This window comes from Hemitrygon akajei, chromosome 19 (assembly GCF_048418815.1).
Source record: "Hemitrygon akajei chromosome 19, sHemAka1.3, whole genome shotgun sequence".
Classification (NCBI taxonomy): Eukaryota; Metazoa; Chordata; class Chondrichthyes; order Myliobatiformes; family Dasyatidae; genus Hemitrygon; species Hemitrygon akajei.
In genome coordinates, this window is record NC_133142.1 from 39,346,391 (window position 1) to 39,365,431 (window position 19,041).

A 19,041-nucleotide genomic window follows, 5' to 3' on the forward strand; every position below is an offset into this window, starting at 1 on the left:
TTTCAGATTTCTAGCGTATGGAGTTATTTCATTTTTGCATTTGAAGCATGATGAGGAGTTCAGTAATCTATGGAGAGCCAGTCTAACCTGTAATTTTGTCCACTATAGCACAGAGTCCAGGCAACCAGCCACACTCATGCTAAACCACTGACAGCCAGAGAGACCCCCAGCTCACCCAACTCACAGACTGATGAAGCTGTGGCTGGAAGCATAGAATGAAAATTTTACTTTGATGTTGATTTTACAAGTGAAGGCATGATGTTTCAACACAGGTACAGTCAGGGTATGCAAAAAAAAAGAAAATATTAAACATTTTACCTCTTCAATAAAATCATAAAGCACATCCATGTTGAGAAAAAACAATTGAAATAATTAAAACTAGTAAAACCACTCAGCATTGTTTCAGAAGCTGATGTCTCCAAACTAATTTTTCTATAAAAAGGCTGTCACAATGTTTCATGCTGAAGCCCAACTGCATGCCTGCAGTTCACATACCACTGAACTCTTGCTATACCTTGCTTAGCCTCTCCAAGGTGTGAAGAAGCCAATTAATTTCTCTTGCCACATTTATCCTTTATGGTATGTGAATGCCATTGATAGCAGGTCAAATGCAGCTCAACGTGACCCACAAAGCCTAATTCCTTTATCAAAAATGTGACTGATTTGGTTACGTTCCTGGTTTTAAATTATGGCATTCTTAGCAAGCAAGAATGCTATTTTCATTAAAGGGGAATTTTGAGGTGAATTACTTGTCATTCTCAAAAGAATTCAATGTCAGCATATTGGTTGAATGGTACAGCAATCAAATAATTGTATAAATGTATATAATGAGGCAATGAAAGGAGAGAAATCATTAACTTTCATTTTGGAATAGGAATCATAAGATAAAATGATAAAAGATCTTGTGCTTTCCCTGTGTTTATGACGAATAAACTCTTCTCAGGCTTCCAGCCAGTACAGGTATTGATTATAACTGACGTTTCAATGACAAACTCTGCCATCTTCTTCAGGGATGATGCCTGGGTGTGTCTAGACTGGTGGTATTTATACCTCCGTCGCACGTCCCTCCTGATTGGTTAGCCCTCGTTCAATCAGGTTTCTGTTCTCCCACCTTGTTTGCAGTCAAATTCCAATTCTTACTTAGAGCGAGGCCATTGGTGTGGCATAGTAGTTTTGTGCCTTCAAAGTCAATCCTATGGCCATTGCCAATGCAGTGTTCTGCTACCATCGATTTCTCCAGGTAATCCAAATGGATACACCTCCTGTGCTCCTTGATGTACATTTCCACCGTGCAACCTACCTGGCTGATTATACACGGCTCTGCATTCACAGGGAATCCTGTAAATGCCAGCTGACTGAGCCCCAGGTCATCTTTGACCCACATAAGCTGTGATTTGAGCTCCCTTACGGGTTTGTGGGTGGTGAAGGAAGCCATTGAAAGAAAACTAGAGGAAAAGAATGTTAACAAAGTTGAAGGTCTCGCTCTATGAAGAATTGGAATTTGATTGTAAGCAAGGTGGGATAGCAGAAATCTAATTGAATGAGGACTAACCAATCAGGAGGGACAGGTTACAGGGGTGTAAATACCACAAGTCTAGACATACCCAGGCACCACCCCGAAGAACATGGCAGAGTTTGTCATCGGAACATCAGTTATTATCGATATCTGTATGCACCCAGCTGGAAGCTCAAGAAGAGTTTATTTGTCATAAGATAAAACATTGTAAGCTTGTATCAACATGTCAAACACAACTGGAGCACCAAGCACCATATATAGGAAAGAATCCTGATCTATTATTTTAAAGTAACAGATAATATTGGATATACACCAAGATTTCCACATCCTTTTCTGGCTCTGTCCCTCACATTTCAGTAGCAGATCTGCTTTCACCAAGGTATATCCTCAAAAAGCAGCCAGACCAGCTGCAAAGTCTAGACAGGTTCTAAAATTGTGCAACAATCCATCAGCTACCATCTTTGCCGACGTCTGGTCTCTCACATCAATAGTATAGTATTTTGACTTGCTCTAAGGAAACCTCTGTTATTCCCTTTCCCAAGGTAAGTGAAGGGTCCTATCTCAATGACTGCTGACCAATAGCTGTAACACCGATCATAATTATACGCTTTTATAGAGAACGGTAACAGCCTACATCACTGCCAGCCTCCCAAACAATCTACAGCCCCTGCAATCTGAATAGAGGAAAAATACTGTGGGTCTGCAGAGAATGTCATATCCTTTGGACTATATTCAGCTCTGGATCAAAACAATAATTAAAAAAATAGTGTGGCCAGATATAACATCAACGTGATTTGTCAGTTCACAGATTGCATTACTGTTGTAGGCTGGATCAACAAAAATAATAAGACAGAGTATGGGAAAGAGATTCAAAACCTTGTGATATAGTGTCAGGACAATAATTTAGCCCTAAACATCAACAAGACAAAAGGAAGGTAAAAGAGCTGATTGTTAACCAAAGGAAATAGGTTTAGGTGAAGGAAAGAACACAATACTGTCCTCATCAATGGAGCGGTAAGAGAACTGGATGACATTTCAAGTTCCTGGGCATCCAGTTCATCAGCAACTTCAACTGGTCCCTCCATAATGATGTGACAATTAAATCAGTGAATGTACTTTCTTAGGCACCTGAGGAATTTGGCTTCTCCCTGAGAATCCTCTCAAACTTACTGATACTCTAATAAATTTCCTGACAGGTTGCATCTCAGCTTGATATGGCAAGCTGAGATGTTTTGGACTGATGGTACATTACTTTCACCCAGATAAATACAGTGTGCTGAATCGTGTACCTTTTGTAAATCAAGAAGAATCTGTTTACTTAACAACTCAGGTAAAAGCCAGGACCACAGTGTCGCAAGAATAGAAAACCATGTTTGAATTCACCCCAATAACGTCCTTGGCAACAGCGTCATCATTTTGTACAGCTGTCATTTATCAACTAGTTTAAGTAATAAGTGCATTGAACTCCAACAAAATACTGTGAATATTAAAAATGTTAATCCTATCTTCTTTTGTTCTCTTTTCATCACTTTTCATCAATACATACATATCCACTTCTATTAGAGGTTACCAGTTTGTGTCATTAACTCTCCCTGATGTGTTGCCCAAATTGCTGAGTATTTATCATCAAGCATCTCTGCATCTGAGTCATGTCCTCTTCTTGCAGTTACCATCAGGGAGGAGGTATGTTTGAAGTCCCACTTCACAGTGTTACGTACCCGTGACACGTGACAGTGGTACCCTTGTCACGTGACTGGGGTTGAAGCTATACTGGACTTGAGGTAATGGTCTTGTGATGGTGGAGTGACGTCATTTTCCCACTAGTAGAGGTCATGTGACAGGTTTTTTTTACAGGGTATAAAAGGAGGACCCCTCCCTGTGAGGAGGGGCAGTTTGTGGCTGGATTTGCCATGTTGACTTCATGCCACTGCGTGATTTAATGTTATGACGCAGTTTAGTTGAAAGATGAAGTTTTATCTAATACCTAAAATTTAAAAGGTCATTGCCAGCAGTTTCTTTACAATACTGCTAGTTGAGAATCAGTGGAGAGTGAAGATCGGAGTTCGGGATTTAAAGATCGAGGAGAATCAATTTTGACGGTGAAACGGGTTCGACCTTGTTTGATCCTTATTCGGAAGGATTTCATTGACTATTCTCGTGTTAATCCCTGGGAAATACCAGAAAGGATTGAAAATGGTGGTAAAGGAAAGGTCAGTGCCTTTAAGCTGTTTCATTCTGTAAATTCTTCGTGGGAAAAGTTTGACTTTGGGGAACCGAAACAAAACGACGTGAAAGAGAATTTAAATCGTCTTAAAAAGTCTCTCCTTTAAATGGACTGTGAGCATTTTGAACTTTTGGCAATACTACTTTAAAGAACTGTTCTTGCAACATCGCTTTAAGGACTATAAGCTTCATTGCTTTAAGGACTGTTTAAGCTGCCACACAGCAGCTGATTTTCGGTTACGTTGGTGATTTGTTTACTTTGGGGGGGTTGTTTTCAGTGTTTAATAAACATGTTATTTGTTATAAAAACCCTTGCCTAACTCATATATTTATTGTTGCCTGAATCCGTAACAACAGGTGGGGGAATAACAAATTTTCTGCAACCAACCTGCACAACTCTGACCTACCTCAGCAAAGAAACATAGCTATGGCTCCACTATGGATCTGTTTCTGATTGTGTCTTCATTTTTTCGCACAGAAGTCTTGTTTTTGCACAATCTTTTATTCCTTTTTCTCTCCACTGTTTTATATAATTTATGTGCAATTTATATGTAGTGTGTTGTTTGTATCTGTCGTGGTCCTGACTGAGCAGCAGCAGGCAGTTTAGCTTCGGCACTCCAGTTCCCCGGAGTATGGCTAGCTGTTGATGTCCCTTTAAGACTCAGACTGCCAATTATTGCCTGCCACATTCTTTCATGGGAAGTCTGTACTGAAAGCCCACATGCTGAGCGCTCAGTACTCAAACATAGGAGTTCAATTTCTAGTACTATAAATTGTGATTTTGCCTTTGGATTTTGTTTGTAATGTCTTGTTGAGTCTGAGTATACTATCACATATAGCTGCCATATTACAGTATCTATGTTTTTAATAATGCTGTGCCAAGCATGTTTTTCATTATATGTACCTGTACCACACTGAATATGGGTAAAACAATAATCTCGACTTGTCTTCACTAGACCTGTGTATTTGCAGGATTATCTGATCTAACTTATCAGCAAATAGCTTCGTATTGTGCGGCAAAGATAACACCAGAAACAACAAACATAACTCATTCTAGTTATTCTATCCCACCTGGACATGGGGATGGATGAAATGATGTGATTTGTAAAAAATGGTCTCACTTGGGTTTTTTAAAATCTATCAATCTTTTCCTCAACTTTTATACTCCTTGCTGAATCAAAGAATGATACAGATCACCACCTGACCCATAGAGCCCGGGACAGCTTTCTTAAGGAACTATCCAACCACAGCACTTCCCCACTCTGTTCCAACTACTAAAACTGTTCTCTGAAATGTTCTTTCTGAATTGGCGTTCGCCATCAGAAATATATTGTACAAAGGATCATAACATCCTCTCCAGAACGAGGGGTCACAGTTTAAGGATAAAGGGGAAGCCTTTTAGGACTGAGATGAGGAAAAACTTCTTCACACAGAGAGTGGTGAATCTGTGGAATTCTCTGCCACAGGAAACAGTTGAGGCCGGTTCATTGGCTATATTTAAGAGGAAGTTAGATATGGCCCTTGTGGCTAAAGGGATCAGGGGGTATGGAGAGAAAGCAGGTACAGGGTTCTGAGTTGGATGATCAGCCATGATCATACTGAATGGCGGTGCAGGGTCAAAGAGCTGAATGGCCTACTCCTGCACCTATTTTCTATGTTTCTATGTTTCCTTATACCACTTTTGGTTCCTTTGCTGATCAGCTTCCATCTGTGCCTGCTAGTTACTGCTGGTACAAACAGTTTTATATTATTTAACCTGTAAAACTGAAACATCTTAATCTTGCCTGGTCAAATAACAGAAGGCTTTGAGCACTAGTAACAGTCTAATAAATCCTGTCAAGACTTTCATATCATTCTTCATGAATGATATATAAAATTGAAAGTCATTTTTTCATCCAAGTTCTAAGTTAGTCTTTGATAAAGATTGCTTGACATTATTGTTTCTGTACTCTTCATGAAGTAGCTGACTGCATATGAATTTATTAAGAGCATTCTCAACTGATCCTACCATCCTCTCTGAGTCGTAGGCATATCGGCCCTATATCTTTTCCCGAAACTCATGTAAAATTGTGATACCTTGATTACATCGACTCATGCTCTTCTCACCACAAAAACATTTCTCAGCATTAACTTTCTCTATCACACATCTGCCCTTTACATTAATTTATACATACCTTGTGAAATTTGTGACTATCCTCCTCACTATGAGTTACATTTCTGTCTTTCATACAATAAGCTAATTTTGGAAAAATGTCACTTACCGAAACCCATACTAAATGGAAATTAGGAAATGGTTCTAACACCAGCCTGAGGGGAGCATCAACCTTTGACTAACGATCGTTGAACATATTGTAAGTCTGCTTGCTCACAGTGCCATTGTTTTTAAATACCATGAGCACATAGTCTCCTTTGTCAGATATTATTTGGAAGTCCATATAAAAATAACATACGGTACTCTCAGCAATGCTCTGTTAAAGAGATCAGTTTGGAAATTATCATTGACAAGTTTAACAATTGTCTCATCTGGAATGGAAATGTAAACGATTGTTGATGCCAATAAGTACAGCCTCATCTCAACATTCACACTCTCCCTACCCTTCCCACAACTATCTGCCAACCATGCAACTCATCTGGTTGCACCTATCGCCTTCTAGCAAAAACCGCTGGAGGAATTCTGCAGGCCAGGCATAATCTGTGGAGAAAAAAAATGGACAATCAGCATTTTAGGTGGACTGAAAGAGTAGAAGGAGAAAGAAAGCATAATGAGGTGTTGGGGGTGTGTGGGGCAAGAGCTGGCAAGCAATTGGTGGATCCAGGTGATGAGCAGTTGACTGGCAGATGGAATCAGGTGGGGGAAGTCAGACTTTCCCATTGAGGCCATTCTTAGGGTGGAGGGGCAATACTCATATTCTACCTCGGTAGCCTCCAACCTGATGCAATGAACAAATTCTCCTTCCAATAACTTTTTTCCCTCACCTTCTATTCCCTACTCTGGCCTCTTACCTCTTCTTCTTACCTGCCTATCACCTCCCCTGGTCCCCCTCATCCTTCCCTTTCTCCAATGGTCCACTCTGCTCTCCTATCAGATTCCTTCTTTTCCAGCCGTTATCTTTTCCAACTATTACCTCCCAGCTTCTTACTTCATCCCTCTTCCCCCACGCACCTGACTTTACCTCTCACCTTCTAGCTTGTCCTCCTTCCTCGTTTCCCACCTTCTTATTCTGTCATCTTCCTCCTTCCTTTCCAGTCATGATGAAGGGTCTCAGCCCAAAACGTCGACTGTTTATTCATCCTGTCTGGCCTGCTGAGTTTCTCCAGCATTTGTGTGTGTTGCTGAGTACTACATATCCCAATTTTAGGTAATTTTACTTTGTCCCTCTGTCTTTTTCTCTCTCCTTCTGTTCTACCTGTGTCCTTTCACAAATCCTCCCCAGAAATCAATCACCCAGTTTCTTTCCCCTTGCCTACCTACTCCATCAGCTCATCACCTACACACTCCTCCCACGAGGACCCTTCCCCCCTCCCACTATACCTATCTGTTCACCCTTATTTGGTTCCATTCTTCAGAGTCCCTTTTTTTTAATCTGTAATCCTCTACCTTTGACCTCCCAGCCTCTGTCACTATCTTCATTTGCCCACCCCCTACCAGAATCCATTTGCTAATCAACAACCCCCACATCCTTAACCTGGATCCACCTATTGTTTATGATCTCATGTCCCACATCCACTCTTCACCACTTTACACTTTACTCCCTTCTACTTCAGTCCAGATAAAGGATCGCAACCTGAAATATCAATAGTCTATTTCCCTCCACAGATGCTGTCTGATCCACACAGCTCTTCCAGAACTTGTTTTCCACTCTAGAGTTTCCACATTCTGCAATCTTGCATCTCCATATCACCTCTCAGTCTCTGTCTCTCTCCTTCCTTTCAATTCTATACACTGGATGTCTTCCTTTTTACTCTTACCCCTGATATAGTGTCACAACCTGAAATGTTGATCATCCCTATGTCCCTATAGATTCTACTTGGCTCACTAATTTCTTCCTGCAATTTAATTTTTGGTACCTCCTTTCAAAGTTCGTTAAAGTTGCAGTTTATTTCTTTCCATCTCAAACAATTTGCAATGATTGATTGTGTAGTCCTTGAAACTAGAAAACAAAGGGTTGCTTTTGAGGCTAATTTTGTCCCTGTTTCATGAATTTGCTTGAGGACGTGTCTTTTCTTCTGTTTTTTTTCCCTTTAGGAGATAATTGATTTGCTTTCTTCTGATAAATCACAAGCACTGCCAAGAGCCAACTAAAACAGAGATTACTTACCAACAAAAATGAGCATTCCAGAATATAGAAATATATTTTCTGGAAAATATCTTTGAGAAGTAACTTGCTATCTGAAAATTACATGGGATATGCAATATGATTATGAATTGAAGATGTATGACCTCTATTTAGACTTTTATGCAATTGTTATTTTTTATTATAAAAATATACTTTTTACTTTACCCATTCTTTGCTTTTACCTCTTTTATTGCTTAATTTAATTGCTAGCTTATTTATTTTATTTTACTGCTAGTTTAAATACAAGTTTGACCAAACAATCACCATGTCCATTTGTTAATTGCTTCAGAGTGTGCTGCATGTCTTATTCTCCAATCCAACATTCATCAGACAAATCATATTACTTCCCGCTAATACTCCAAAACAGCTTTGACAAAAAAAAACTTCAGGAGAAGGGATGGGAGGAGATGGAGGGTAGAGATATGCATAAAAAATAATAGATTTAGACATGTTCAACAATTTCATAAGACATAGGAGCGAAATACGGCATTTGGCCTGTCAAGTCTGCTCCGCCAATTTCAATCGATTGGTGTCTGTTTTTTCTGCGAGGATCAAACTTCAAACACACTTGTAAAACTATGCACGTAGCTCAAAACATAAACAATTTTTTTCAGCAAAATATAATGCAAATCAATGGTATATGATGGCGGCTGTATTTGAAAATATAAAAATGATGATTATGTCAGAATCAGGTCTAAATACATTGGCATATGTTGTGAAATTTGTTAACTTTATGGCAGCAGTACAATGAAATATATGATAAATACTCATAAATATCTAGAAAACACTGAATTACAGTAAGAATATATGTATGTTTATTAAATAGTTAAGTTAAAATAAGTAGTGCAAAGAAATCCAACAAAAAAGTCGTGTTCATGGGTTCAATGCCCATTCCCAAATCAGATGGCAGAAGGGAAGTAGCAGTTCCTGGATCGTTGAGTGTGTGCCTTCAGGCTTCTGTATCTCCTTCCTGATGGTAACAATGAAAACACGAACTACACTAACTACAGTATAAATCTTTGAGTCAACATTGAGGAGTCTGAAGCCCCCTGACAATCAAGAGGCATTACCTCACTGCCCCTCCTCCATGTCCTCCTTCAGGCTCTAATAGGAAAGAACAATATATTCTTCTCTCAGGGCTTATAAATTCCAGTAGATCACCAGATTTCATTGGAGCAGGGCTTCTTTGGAGTAGGACTTCCGTTTCTTACATTCTGACATTATTTCCATACATCATTTTAATATCCACCATATGTAACCTAAATCTAATCTGAATAGTATGATGAAACTGTTAATATTGATGAAAAGAATAATAGGAATGATAGTTTTAAATAATTTTTCACTTACTCCTGCATAGAAGTAAGCCAGCAACATCAATGTCAAAATCATTTGGAAAATAGTGATCCTAAGTCAGTCACAGATTCATTAATTGACATTCCATTCTTCACCATGCTACATTGAAATTGTCAGTGATCATGTATGGTAACTTTTTATTAACTATGTGCACTGCAGTATTTGAATGTTGCTAAATTTTAAAATGATTGACAGTTTCAGATCAGCATCCAAGAACTATGAGAGCCTCTAAGTCAATCAATGAGTTTGCTGACCTAACCCAGGTCTTAGGTTTGTTAAACAACTTCCCAGGGAAGTTTTAACCTGGAATATTAAATATTCATGAGGGTGATGGTGTAAAATTAAGTTGTTTGATACCACAGACTATTTCTTTGGGGGAGGGGTGCGGAATATATAGAGCCCAAATGCTTTTTTACTGAAAATGAATCACTCAAAGCTTCCTTTAAACATCTAAATATCCAAGATAATTTTGGAGGAAATCCAAAATAAAATTAAGGTTTAAATTAACAGAAGTTAACAGAAAACAGTCAACAGATAATTAATAGCTGACATTCCTTTTGCATAATGTATACAATTGATTTTGTTGAGGAAGAATGTACAATAATATTGTTCAGTATGAAGTGTTTTATTCAGTTAAATATAAATGAGGTTTCACTTCTCCCTAGTACTACAACAGAAAGATATTTTAAATTGTATTTAAATCTTGCTTTTGCAGTATTTCACAGTTATAACATGTATTTGCATATATTTATGTGCAGCACCTCAATCTGATAACAATAATTAGCCTTTGAAGACTTTCAGAATTTCATAGCAGAGGCTAGTTTTAATTAGTTTTCTTGCTTTCCTGATCTTCATTGTTTGTCATTCAAATTTGGTTTAGTAAAGAACAGTTACCAGGAGAGAGAGAAAATGGGTGTACGCAGATCCCATATTCTTTAAACTCACCACTGCTGATTACTTAAGTATTTATGAGAACTACATGAATTACTTAGTAGGTCAGATTTCAGTTCTACCTGCTGCATACAAGTAATTTTGTTGCATCAGTAAGGTTGATACATTAAATCAGTAGCACAACATTCTGATGGTCCCTTTGTGCTGTTGAAACAGAGTTCATTGCACATACAGTTGTAAATTACAAGGTTAGACACATAAAGTAAGTAATCCTGTGCTGCTCACATAATAGGGGCTTTAAAATTCATATTGTGAATTTACAAAGGTTACTCTCTAAATGGCATATGATTGGAGGAAAGTGAGACTGCTGGAAAACATTCAGACAAGGGGGACAGATTGGGAGTAAATGTGTACGGTGGGCGAAGTTGTAATCAATTCCTGGAAATGGGAAGAGGAAACAATACCTGTAGGAGGCTGGGTGGTAGCTGATGGCTTGAAAATACCTGGATAAGAGGGCGGAATCTAATGTGACACAACCAAACAGATGTGTTGGAAAACACAAGTACTTATACACAGTAGGAGTCAGATCAAAGTTGGGAGTGCTGAACGTTAATAGACCTACAAAAAAAGAGAGAGAATTGAACCAGAGAAATATTTCTGATTTTGAAATTCCTAACGTCACTGTGGAATTGGAGTCACAACAAAAGTATGAAGCATTGAGTGCATGCTACCTTCTTAAGTGCAAGCCAAAGGAAACAAGATACCTTTCTTGACCTTAATTTGTGGTGATTTTCTATATCTGGGGTTCCTTCATTCAATATTATCACCAGGTGGGTTCAAGCCAGTGCCAGAAATTGATACAAATGCCCAGCAGATATCACATCCTGGTTAAAGAGCCTATGGGATACTGCTTTGAAAAGACACTGCAAGAGCATTGCGCTCATACTTTAGTTGATCTTCTTGGAATAAATAAGATTTAATAGATTGTGCAGGATTATGATAGATTTAGAGAAGCAATATGGAGAATAATGCTCACATCAGCCAATGGTTTGAGGAGCAAAGCATTCGGATTTAAAGTATAAGGCCAAGAATTCAGGAAAAGTGTGAGGGAAACACATTTTTAGTGGAGAGCTTTATGAATTGGAACTCCCTGGCAATAAGGATGATGGAAAAGACATTCTAAAAGAGAAATAAATAACCATGAAGGAACATTATAGGCCATGGAAATGAGCAAGGAAATGAGATTTGCTACATTTCTCTGCAAAGAGTGAGCATGGACTCATAATCATGATGGGCCTGAGCAAAGCCCAAAGGTTCATGGTAAAATATCAAAGGAGGAATTGATACAAAGCTATTATTATTAACCAGAGCAATAGAATTAAACTGTAGCCATTTCTTTGCAGCAGAAAGCTAAGCATTTGGTGCTTCCAAAAGATATTGTTTACAACTAATTCTCAAGCTTAAGGTGAGGTTGAGCCAGTGAGAGGATGATGGAAAAACTCATTTCAGCATGTTCTCTCTCAAAACCTGTGTAAAATCACTCCAGCTGGAACAAAGTACAACTTTCTTAAGCCATATAGTAGATAAAATTAGTCAGACACAGATCACAAATGCTGATGTAAGTATAAAGAACAAACTTCCTTATAGCCTGCAAACTCCCCATTATAAACTTTTCTTGCTTATGAACTACAATTGTGATGTAGCTTCAAAGTTCAAAGTACATTTATTATTGAAGTATGTATACCATATACAACATTGAGATTCATTTTCTTGCAGGCAGCCATAAAACAGAGAAATTCTATAGAATTATTGAAAAACTCCACACAACAAAGACCTTCAAACATCCAATGTGCAAGAAAAACATTATGCAAACAATAAAAAAAAGTAAGCAACTAATATGCAGAACACAAACCACAGAGTCACCAAAAGTGAGTCTACAGCTACAGAACCAGTAGTTGGCTCAGCACTGACATCTGCCCTCGACCCCGATGCCATAAACTTACAATCTGCACTTAAATTGGCTAAACATTGGCTCGCATTTCATGCTCAGGCTCGGGCCCCACCTTTTCCATCTGGCCCGAAGTCCACTCCAGCAATGGCTGCCGCTGCCATACCTGGGAATCTAGTTTGCCAGATTGTTCAGGATACCACAAAAATGCCAGGTCGTTCAGATGGCTCAAAAACACAAATCCCAAAGAGAAATTACATGTAGTAGATTCTGGTGATTGTGCTCCAGAGAAAAAGTATATTTGGTAGAATAACTAGTAGTTTTGACGGCTGCCTGCAAAATATCGGATATATCGGCAGTGTCATCTTGTTCCCAGAAACTCTACAAAGGTGTTCTTTTCGGGTGCTAGTGACAAATGACACCAAAAAAAAAAATCACTCTCAAAGATCCTAACATTGTGCTTACCCCCATATCACTTCAAGGACAGCACAATGGTACTTTTACAGGACAGAAATGGGCAACCACTATATTTTTGCATAATAAAGCTACTTTAGTGTATGCCATCTTTGTACATTACAGAATACTTTGAGAGCAGCCAGCAGTAGAAAACAGAGATCATGCCACATAATTTTGTACAATAGCTTCTTTACACAGAATTTCTGATTTATAGAACAATAAAAGCATGATTTAACTATAAAAATATTTATTTCTTTTGAGTTTGAGGTTGCTTTCTGCAAAGCACTGTGGCTTTCCCATTCAACTGCTCTTTTCAGGTGTTCCTGCAGTATATCTCTCAGCTATCAATCTAATTCTTTACCACAGACCTGTGCTACTGTGCCACACTGTTCTTGTACAGACTATCAAGCACACATTTACCCTACAATCGACTGCAGAAATGGTTTGAGGCCAGGTTGATGAAACTGTAAAGCAGCAGTTCTACTTGCTATATAATTGTACTATACCTGCCCTAATTATGTATTCCAATTCAAAATCACCTGCTGCATCAAAAAGATCTTCATGTCACCTTTCAGTCGTTTACCAGTTATCTTTAATCCAACTTTGCTGAATTTTGACCCACTAACGGAAACAGTTCCACTTCATCTGTTCTTCCAAACCTATTCTCATATACCCGGCCAACCAACCCTGCAATAAGGAGAACAATTCCAGCTTCACTGGCCCTCCTAGCTACATCAACCTCTCATCCAGTAAATCTTTTGGTTGCCCCCTCCGAGATTTTCCAATAGTTCTTAAAATGGGGTGACTAGAATTGGACACAATAATCCATCCGTGGATGACTTTCACCTTAGCATAACATCTTTGCTTTATGTCCCCGTTTATGTAGCTCAAAATACATGAGATTATTTTAAACAACCTATTTTATACTAGTGTTCAATGTCTCCAACACTAAAACAATCAGGATCTTTTAAAAAAAAATTTATGCATTTTCTACAACACTACAACAAAAAAACCCCAAAACAAGATAGGAAATTAATACAGTGCAAGATAAACATACGATAATAATATAATTCACAATAATAATTGAAAAAGCACCCTAATTAAAGTCGTGTGAAGTTAGTGTCCCCCACCACCCCCTCAAGGAAAAAAAAACTCCAGACCAACCACAGCAAAATGTAGGAGATATAAATCAGAACATTCAAACCCCCAAAACTGTAAATACAAGTAAAAACAGAAGATAATAATGCCTACTACCAAAAAAAAAAGCTGGAAGTAAGGGACTGAAAAAGAAACTTAATCAGAAGATAGGTTATGAAAATATTCAATAAAAGGTCCCCAGACCTTATGAAACTTTATGTCCGAATTAAGAATTGAGCAGTGATTTTTTTTCAAGGTCTAAACAGGACATAATATCATTGAGCCATTGAGCGTGCGTGGGTGGGGAACCATCTCTCCATCTAAGAAGAATTAGACGTCTAGTCAGAAGAGAAGCAAAAGATAATGTTCGACATTTAGTCGAGCTCAAATATATATCCATCTCACCCAAGAAACCAAAAAGAGCAATCAGAGGGTTAGGTTCTAAGTGGCAATTCGGAATATGACATAAAGTTAGGAAAACATCTCTCCAAAATTTCTCTAGACTAGGGCAGGTCCAGTACATATGAATGAGAGAAGCCTCGCCACTTTTGCATTTATCACATACTGGACTAATAGTAGGGTAAAATCGAGACAATTTAGATTTGGACATATGAGCCCTATGAACAATCTTAAACTGTAAAAGACAGTGGTGAGCACAAAGAGAAGTTGAGTTAACTGACTTGAGAATCGAGTCCCAAACCACATCAGATAACGGGATATTTAAGTCATGCTCCCAAGCCATTCTGATTTTAAAGGATCTTTTAAAACATTTTTATATTCTTACAGCAAAAGTACGTCACAGCATGCTGCGTTATGTCTATCCACTACATGTACATCCATGCTACTGTGTTGGCTTCTATGCTAGAATCTATTAGTTAATCCATACCTATTTAAGTTACTGTTATTATCCAGCATTTTTTTGTTTCTAAAAGCTTCTTGTCAATTTAAGATAACTGATTGCCCTTTCGCAGCAACTTATAACATATTCCATCTGGATCTCAACACTTACTATACCTTCCTACAACCAGACTCCTTAACACAATAAATCATATTTTATTATGACCAAAGAAACAGTTTTTTCGTTGGTAAAGCCAAATGGAGTGTACTCATTTTGTGCCTTTGTCAAGCTTCCTACCTATGCAGCCGAAACTACACTGTGTTCCCAATTCTTCTAAGCCCTCTGCTCAAAAGATATCTATTACTTAATCCCAATAGAAGACTTTTGAGTTACCTTTCATGATAGCAACACCTACTTTCATTATTTACTTTGCCTTTGGTATTCTCTTTGTCACGTTGGTATTGATGTTCCTACATTCACATTGGCTCTTGAATTATCAATCTGAGATCTACTACACATTTCATTTTTCATTTCTCAATTTTTCCAGTAATCCCCTTCACTCCAGTACTACAGTATTCTCTTAATCGATATTAAGGGTTTCCATCATATTTTCCTGTCTTTATCCTCAGCACCTAGCTTCCTGGTTTCAGCAAATTCCATTATCAATATAATAAGAAAGTTCCATGTGACTAATTGTGCCTGTAATCACCACCTTCATGACCACGCTTTGTGCTTTTCCATATGTGGATTGCAGAGCTTTCCTAAAACTTCTCGATGCTTCTTTAATCTGCTCCTAAGCAATATTGTATTTCATATTTCACTAAGATTTCAATAGTTTAATCCCAAAAGGCTCCTGGGTAGGTTACATTTCCACTATACACCCCAAGTAAGACGTCCCTGTATCTTGACATCAATATAAATAGTAACTAAAGAGGCTTAATTGGATACCTTTTCATTTAGTGCACCATTATTTTGGATCTCTTTTGTCAATTCTTTTATTTGTTGTTTACGGCACATCTCAAAAATGGAAATTTTTGGAAATACAGTACTATGCAAAAGTCTTTGGCACACATATACTGTATAGCTAGGATGGCTAAGATTTTTGCACAGTACTGTAGATGATGTCTTTACATTTACCAAGTAATGCTTAACATTACTGAGCTAATACAAAGCTAAGTACTCTTATTTCTGTTTCCCAACCATCTTTTGATTTTAACCAATAAAAAGTCAGACATGCTAGCTACGTGTGCATACACACACACAATACATATATATAAAAGGGTTTTGCACAGCACTGTATCATCAATAAATCCTCCTTTAAATGGTGCATAATAGGCAGGAAATGTAACGGTTCACTAGCTATAACAGCCAATATCACTTTACAAATCCTTTCTTTGTGGCCCAGGCAAGAAAATATTTTGTTCAGATAAATTTAGCCAAGGCTGGTGTTTTACAACAAAATTAAAAACACTGGAACTTGAGAGCTCAGCTACCTCTTGATTTAATGTGCTATATAAGTATTCTTTCCACAAGTTCCACTTAAATGCAATTCTAATAGAAATGATTGAAATCCTGGAATAGCATCATATTATTGAACATGCTTACCCTTTGAATAAAATTTAGAACACATTCTGCAACCAGTGTAATTCTGACTTTCACTCAAATCGCTGAACTTAGAACAGTGTTTTTTGTTCTCCAAATTATATTGGAACATCAGGCTCATTCTGCTGAACAACACAACACAACCTGTCAGCATGTGAAATATGTATCTACCTGAAGAATGTGATGGGGCACCACAGAGCAACACAACTCCTTGTCCCTCTCGAACGGACACATTATTTCTTGATTTTCCTTTGAAGTTTTCAAGATCTGCACAAGAGAAAAGTGGACGATCTATTATGTAAGATCATGTCACTTTAAAAGCAATTTACTTGTACTTATAAACATGAGAGAAGTGAAAGACAAAAAGAACTTCAGCTATGCGTTGCTTTGCTGAAATGCTTTAAAAGACAAATTATGATTCATGTTGCAATATATTAACAGCTCACTAACATTACAGGAGAGAAAAATATTTTGTTATAAAGAATTAGAAATGAAAAAAATGAAAACAAAATTTACATTACATGCACACAATGTTGCTGGTATCATTAAGTTGCAGGATTTCCTCACAACACAGAACTACCAAACTTATTGACCAAACTCTGTCACCGGTTTCCAACAATGCTCCACCAATGGACACTACACTTGAACGTTGATTGTAAGGTGTTGGGAAATGAGCTGATTAAATTAGCCAATATTCTTTGAAATGCATTCATCTTTTAATGATCTAAGCTTGCTTTAAATATTGTCAATTTATTTTATTTTATTACTTTTATTTTTATACTGTTTAAATTTATTTCTTCTTATACTTATTCACTACTTTTGAGCTTCAAGGGTTTCCAGATGTGTTTGATGTCCAAGATTTGTCTGGCCGACCCATGTTACCTGATACATTACTGGAGGCCATTTTGCTACTCAGCTTCTTATCCGTCAGAGTCTTCCAGATCCGGAAAGCATAGAATGGGGATTGCAAGTCATAAGAGCTACAAGGAAAAATCTGATCCACAGAGATGTATCCAAGGTTTTGAAAATGCATTAACACCAAAAGTAAAAGCAGGAATCATAAAGGATCTCAAAGAATAAATCATGTTTCGTTAAAGATGGTTTATGGTGAAACTCTTGTGCTAAGTTAATCCAATGGTCCAGCCAAATTGTTTTTTGGCTGGAACATGAAGAATGGCTAGAACTTCCACATTTATTCATGTCTATAGGTGCCTTCTTCAGGTATTTATAAGGCAAAAGCAATGTCTGCCTTGGTTCTGATGAGCTCAGAGACAGAAACAAGAATCATTTATCCAGGTTTATGTGCATGGAGTTAGCTAGTTAGTCGATACAAAGCATTATCTGAATCATAAGAATGTTGAGTTTCGTATATCTCTCTCCACACTATCCCTGTGGATTACCATCAAAAAAATTCAACTCATGGACACAGGATTCATGTTTGCATCTGCACTGCCATTCTTTTACCATTTCTCATGCCTGAAATGTGCAGTACAAAAATGCATCTTATGAGCAAAGATTTCAAACTTACAAACTCAGAGCATGGTTGCAAATTGTGGGGAAACAATCACTGCATGCCTACTCAGCTTAATTATCATGATATATAAACAGATAGCTATTCAAATAAATGGATAAATAGAAGATGAAAAATAATGCTCATGAATTAATACCTCATAGTCCAATAACAATTATGAATGTTATGGTAATAAAACTATTGAAATAGAAAAGTAAACCAGTTTTAATACACGGCCTATTATTCAATATTGCAAGTTTCTTCAAACTGATTAAATGATCCAAATGAGAGGCTCAAATAGATGATGACTTTTAAAAAAAGTTACTTAACAAGTATTTCCCAATATAATCTAAATAAACTAAAATTATTGTGTTAATCATAATTATGGTACTGGAATCATGGACCACGGGAAATTAAAAATGCATGTTTTTAATCATCCACAATTTCATTAGGGTGCAATTAGCTGTTGACTTTCTCATATTTTATTTTATACTGACCTGACCTTTCCGCTCATAATACATTTGCCTTGATTCAACATCCTTCTCACTATTCTCCTTACCTCCGACATTAGCCCACCGGCTACCAAAAATGCACCAATTCTTTTGCCTCTTGAGACTGAATTAAATGATATGGCACGGCAGCTCCAAAGGGATCTGCCAGCAGTCAGCTGCCCAAAAGTAAAAGTAAGTCACAGGCTAGCAGGAACATATTTTGGCCTATTGTCCTTCTCAGCTTTTTAAGCTTCTGGAATGAGCCATGTGATTCAGTGGTGCATGATGATGATCATGCTCCAATTTTTGCTTAGAATGTGCTCTTTGGTTGCTAATCTTACAAAAAAAAAGATAGAAAATGCAGAAGATACAGGGGCAGTATTTACATTTCAAACCAAAGACCTTTCATTCCTTCTCTTTTTCTCACTCTAGGATGCTGCCTGACCTGCTGATTATCTGCAGCATTTTCAGTTTTATTTCAGATTTTTAATTACTGTAAATATTTACTATCTGACACAAGCCATAATTGATTCAGGAATAGAGACCCCATTGATTTAACTAGAGATTCCTGTCCTGAAAGATTAAACAACACAAGGGAAATAAAGCTAATTCCTTTTTATTTTTATCACATGTTAATATTTTTATTATTTATTGTTTTTTTTCAAATATCTTTTTAATTTCTTCACATTTTAGTCAAGGCAACCTTCATTATTTTTATATAGCCTTAAGTATCACATAT

General features: G+C 37.5%; 1 protein-coding gene across 9 annotated transcripts in view; it reads right to left on the reverse strand.

Annotated features, from left to right (window-relative positions):
- LOC140741889 (contactin-4-like) overlaps positions 1-19,041 on the reverse strand; it is a 2,152,419-nt gene that overhangs the window by 704,724 nt on the left and 1,428,654 nt on the right. For all 9 annotated transcript variants that reach the window (XM_073072410.1, XM_073072411.1, XM_073072416.1 and 6 more), the window contains one exon: positions 16,473-16,568. In XM_073072410.1, coding sequence (XP_072928511.1) covers positions 16,473-16,568 — 96 coding nt within the window. The remainder of the gene's footprint in view (positions 1-16,472; positions 16,569-19,041) is intronic.